This window comes from Notothenia coriiceps, unplaced genomic scaffold, assembly GCF_000735185.1.
Source record: "Notothenia coriiceps isolate Sejong01 unplaced genomic scaffold, NC01 NC01_scaffold00012899, whole genome shotgun sequence".
In the NCBI taxonomy this organism is placed as follows: domain Eukaryota; kingdom Metazoa; phylum Chordata; class Actinopteri; order Perciformes; family Nototheniidae; genus Notothenia; species Notothenia coriiceps.
In genome coordinates this window covers 141,538-146,838 of record NW_011345600.1, presented here as the reverse complement: position 1 = coordinate 146,838, position 5,301 = coordinate 141,538, and the positions used below count along the sequence as shown (strand labels likewise).

General features: G+C 38.1%; 1 protein-coding gene across 1 annotated transcript; it reads right to left on the bottom strand.

Moving 5' to 3' along the window:
- Positions 1 to 2,084: 2,084 nt before the first annotated feature.
- On the bottom strand, positions 2,085 to 3,889 carry LOC104947660 (erythrocyte band 7 integral membrane protein-like). Its single transcript, XM_010773719.1, has 5 exons — positions 3,713 to 3,889; positions 2,938 to 2,970; positions 2,561 to 2,670; positions 2,165 to 2,237; positions 2,085 to 2,095 (listed from the first exon to the last, which is right to left on the bottom strand). The coding sequence occupies exons 1-5, from the start codon at positions 3,771 to 3,773 to the stop codon at positions 2,085 to 2,087; spliced, it is 288 nt and encodes a 95-aa protein (XP_010772021.1). The 5' UTR covers positions 3,774 to 3,889.
- Positions 3,890 to 5,301: the final 1,412 nt, after the last annotated feature.

The window sequence follows — 5,301 nt, the reverse complement described above, 5'->3', positions numbered from 1 at the left end:
GTGTTTATTGTCTCTGATTTAACCCATGCTGAAAATAATTTAATCCGTAGACGGAAATGCTGTATGATACTGCTTTATTTCAGGTTTTCATATAGTCAGATTTTGTCAGGATAAAACTATAGCAAACAATACAAAGTAAAACTGGTTAGCCGCTAAAACTGAACACCATAAATGCTGAATAAAACTTTAGAAAATAAAACTGATGTGTGTAAGATGTTTTAGAAGATAGCAATGTAAGTAATACTTCAATGAGAAGGGTTTTCCTGAAGTGTAAGCAATGCTACAAGAGACTATTTCTCTTTGTCCTGGAACAAAGGTTATCTAACATCGTTTGCTATGTAGCCGTAGCACAAATTCTCCCTGCTTAAATAAAAAAAGTTGAATTCAAGCCGAGATTTGGCCGTGGCAAACCTGAAACCGCGTCGGAACGCAATTATATATATTGTATATATAAACACATAGTATACTAACAGACATACACTACATACTTTTACGAACATTTACCAACACGTCTGCCCTTTATGTCGAAAGGAGGAAAACATAACAACCACATGTTAGTTTGAAGAAAGATAAATACAAATAACATGGAACTATTTGGCTTGTTAACACTTAGAAAGAGCATATGTGATCAAATATTGTTTAAAATGCTTCAGCTGATTTCATTTGAAGGTGCATAGATATGTCGTCAGGCTGTAAAATGATCCATGGCAGTGATTTAAGGCTTTTGGCTGAATAATTTGCAGAGAAAAAGTTTTATTGAACGGTAGCGCTTAGGTGTAGCTAATGAGGTTGTATGCTAAAGTATGACGTTTCAAATGTTTTGTCCACCCATCTAAACAATACATATACCTGGTATGAATAGTGTAAACATTGGTAACATCCTGCCTGACAATACTTAAGTACTGGCTCATGGAGAAAAGGTGTTTAACGCACAGTCCACACTACAGAAGAATTAAGCACATTTTTAATATATTTTTTATAATGTCCCTTATAATGAGGGTAAAAGTGTTTTTCACATCTCCCAATCCTAAATAGAAATAAAGCTTGTTTCCATGTTTACGCTCTGACACCCTGCTGCATGGTGGGGACAGCCGTTAAATGTTATCACAGGGCGCGATTTGTGAGAGTTTCAATATCTGTTGGAGTTTAAAAAAGGTATTAGTGCTGGCCTGCTGTCACAGAGATGAAATGGTACAGCATGTGAATTTCTGTGTGAATCTTGTAATGCTACTTTGGCCGCTTTCTATTTTCTGAATCCATTTAGATGACGTCATTGCACCATGGATCCATCGTGTGTGTTTGTAAGGCCACATATCTTTCTTTTAATAGAGTTTGCCTCTCACAGGCATAGATCATACATGTGGTCAGTTTTGTTCTAGAGGTGTTAAAATGCAAAAGTGTCATCAGAGCACTTAATAGACACAGGTCCTAAAGGTGTGTTATTGTGTGTGTGTGTGTGTGTGTGTGTGTGTGTGTGTGTGTGTGTGTGTGTGTGTGTGTGTGTGTGTGTGTGTTTAGAGTTAGCGTGGCAGTGTGATAGAGTGCAGAGCCAAGCGTCTAAGTGAATTGAAAACAAAGAGTCAACAGCAGATTTGTTGATGGTCCTTTTAGTGCTGTTTGCTCTTTTAGGTTCTCTGACATTATCATGAACATGTGGTCAAAAAAAAGATTGATTGATGCGCTATGAGGAACACTATCTGATCGTTTCAAGAGGTTTTAGAGTTGATTTGATAAAAAAACAGGAAGCCCACACAACTCTGGCATCCTTTCTGTGCTGTGGTTTCTGCTGCCTGTAGGCCACTGGTTTAGATTCAGCCTTTCTCCAAATGACTCATCACATAAACCATAACGTTCAATATATGGGAAGAAAAAGCTCTTGTTTATAAGCTTTATAGTAAAATAGAATGCAACTACACCTACATTGTAATGTGAAAATCTAAACATGAACTTGTGAAACAACTGGCTTAGAAGATATTTTAGTTTTGTTGAGTTATTTTCTCTACAAAGCAGATGTTACGGCATAACAAAATTAGATGTTGTTCAATTCTTATTATCCCCACAGAAAAGAAAGGTAAAGACAATCATCATGTAGTATCTAAGTGGAGAAAAACGAAGATGTGGAGAGGACAAAAAACAAATGCTGGTGAATAAAAGATTTTCTGACCTGGGCCTTTTGCTCCTCCTCGCAAAATCCGCCCCAGGCGAAAGATAATGGCTCGCTCGTACTCCTTCACAATCTGCGTACAAAGACAAACCAGATAAATGGTATTTGCGAGTTTGCTCTTTCTTTGTTATTTGACATTTTACACATGTAAACAGATATTGAGATATGTAAATGGTGAAACACAGAGCAATTACCCTGCTCGCTGTGGATGCCTTTTAATTAAGTAAAGGCAAAACAATAGCTGTTAAGTAAATAATATAGAAGATGAGCCTGCAATGGAAGCCATATGATGTGGAAAACACTGAACAAACAGAGCAGGCTTTCCTCAAATATGTACTACCGGCAAGCTTTATTTGTAAAGTGGAAAATAAACACTTGATTTCACTGGCAGCTGACCTTAATGCACATCCATACAGAGATGGGCAGAGTGAGCAGCATGAGAAGGATGGAGAGGGCCACCAACAGCCAGCCACACAAGCCGATGTCATTGTCCGAATCTTCCAAGGCTAGGGGAAAAAAAACAACAGATATAAATGTTTAGTGGAAGTAAATGCGTACTGAAATGAACACAGTGAAGAAGCACATTTTAATAATCTCTTTCTATAGACATACATTTCTAATCCAATCATACATCAGAGCAGCCTTTTCATCCATCTCCGAACATCCACCTTTTGTAAATGTGGTTAGTTAAGATTAATGGCACCTCCACCCACATGTTATCTTAGTGCACAATTGATCATGACATGCAACCATTAAATGAGGGAGATCCGTACCTTCAACATCACGTAAATCATACCTGCTTGAACCTACAGACAAAGTGATAAGTCAGAGCGCTGTTGAACCACTTACAGTACATGGTGTTAAAACGACGTTTTGCCTAGTTTAAAGTTAGGGGAACAAGTGGCCAACATGTAGCCCTAAACTGGCCTGGATTGGTGCTGATGCTGCTCTACATCCCTGCCATGACGTCACTGACATAATCAATTCTGATTACCACAGGGCTTCATAAAATGACCCCACCCTGGCCTGTAGTGTGGCTAACGTTGCGAACAAGGTTTGTCCTCATGTCCTAAACACATAAAACACTACCTAACCTTATATCTCAGGATGTCGGCGTGTACAATTTGTTTCCCAACCTATATAACGTCAGTACCCACGTTATCTATAAACATAACCTGCGAAAAAGCCAACCACCGAACAACCGTTAGTCATTTCTAGCAAACGTTAGGTTCATTTTATAATACAACCAGTGTTATTATATTAAACTGCATTTGTTTCACACGTTACCGACAGCTTAATGTATAGTACGATACTAGCTTGTGAGTGGAGCATGCTAACGTATTGGTCAATGTTAGCTATCAGGAATTAGCATTGACTGCTAACGCTGCGTTCGATATGTTCACACCAGGTTAACAATTCCAGTTGAATAAACCATTAATGCACGAGCCAAATTATATGGTATTCGTGTTTGGTTTTGCTACTGCTGAATACACGCTGTTATCTAAACTGACCCACATAGCACGCTTTTTTAAAGTGAGAAAGCGTTACCTGATTGACGCTCTCGTCTTTTTGATTCTCTCATGGCTACCTTTTCTTCGGCGTTATCCATAGATGAGGCGAATAACGTATATATAACGGTGACAGGGAGCAACGGTCGCCTTGTGTTTCCTGGAGAGCGTACGAGCTGCTGCAGAGAAAGTGGAGTGAGTTTGCCCTCAACTCTGACTTGTAGGTGCTATGACGCAGAAAGGGGGTCGCGTTTCCCAGGCATATTTTGTATGTGTAATTACTAATTACACATTTTCAGAGGTGGGAGAAGTACTCTTATAGAATAAAATCATTTATTGTCATTATACAGGTACAATGAGATAGTAGAGCTACTCCTTTTTTTAAGGTGCCATCAAAAATACAAAAAACAAACAAGAGACGTACAACATTCAGGAGAATACAACGTACACACAACAAGCAATCATATTTCAATATGCAGATAAAGTTAAAGTGCAGGAATGTATAGGTTTAAGTAAAAGTAAATATGTTTGAAAGTGTAATATCTTGTGTATGAAGAGTGTATGAATACTCTGTTACAATTAAAAGTCCTGCATTCAAAATCTTACTCAAGTAAAAGTACTCATGTATCCATCAACATATTTTAAGTACTAACAGTTCTCATTATGCAAATTGATCTATTTCTGAATAATATATTTTATATAAAGCTAAAAAGACTACAGACACTGCTTTGGATATTGTTACTATGCAAGGACAAGTACTCAAAGTGGTTACCTGTTATAAATACCTAGGTATCTGGGTTGATGATTGTCTTACTTTTAAACTTCAGGTCATTAATCTGCTTAAAAAGCTGAGGGTTAGGCTAGGTTTCTTTTTCAGAAACAAGTCCTGTTTCTCATTTGAAGCCAGGAAAAGGCTATTTTCTGTGACCTTTTTACCTGTGCTGGACTATGGTGATTTGATCTATATGAATGCACCTGCCCATTGCCTGGAAAAGTTAGATGCCGCCTATCACAGTGCACTGAGATTTGTTACTAACTGTAAAGCACTTACTCATCACTGTACCCTGTATGCCAAGGCAGGTCTGCCTTCACTAACTGTACGGAGGCTCAGTCATTGGTACATGTTCATTTACAAAGCCATGTTGGGTAAACTACCTTTTTATATCTGCTCTCTGATCTCTCGACGAATTGAAAGTACTTATTGCCTGAGATCTCATGATGTTGTTTTATTAAATGTGCCAAGTGCTAGGACTGTCTTAGGGAAGAAAGCTTTTAGTTGTGCAGCTCCACTAACTTGGAACAGTCTGCAAACATGTTTAAAACTGAGCACTTTGGTTCCCCTGCATCATTTTAAAACTCGGCTGGGTGACATGCTGTTTGATACTCATGGTACCTGTCACTGTAAATAGAGTTTGTAAACTGTACCCTGTACATTATGTTGTATGTCATCCTTATTGTTGTTCTGTTGTTTTTAATTTTACATGACATGTAACATAAAAACAACAGAACACACCTGCAGGACATTAGTTACACATTGTGTAACTAATGTCCTGCAGGTCACCCTTGAAAAAGAGATCTTTTGATCTCAAGGGGCTTTCACCTGGTTAAATAAAGGCTACAAACAAACAA

Bases quoted from the DNA above. Each gene is read 5' to 3' on its own strand.
- LOC104947660 (XM_010773719.1), bottom strand. From the start codon at position 3,773: ATGGATAACGCCGAAGAAAAGGTAGCCATGAGAGAATCAAAAAGACGA. The intron at 2,671-2,937 runs GTACGGATCTCC...TTTTTCCCCTAG, and splicing joins TGATTTACGTGATGTTGAAG to CCTTGGAAGATTCGGACAAT. The intron at 2,238-2,560 runs GTCAGCTGCCAG...CTTTGTACGCAG, and splicing joins CTGTATGGATGTGCATTAAG to ATTGTGAAGGAGTACGAGCG.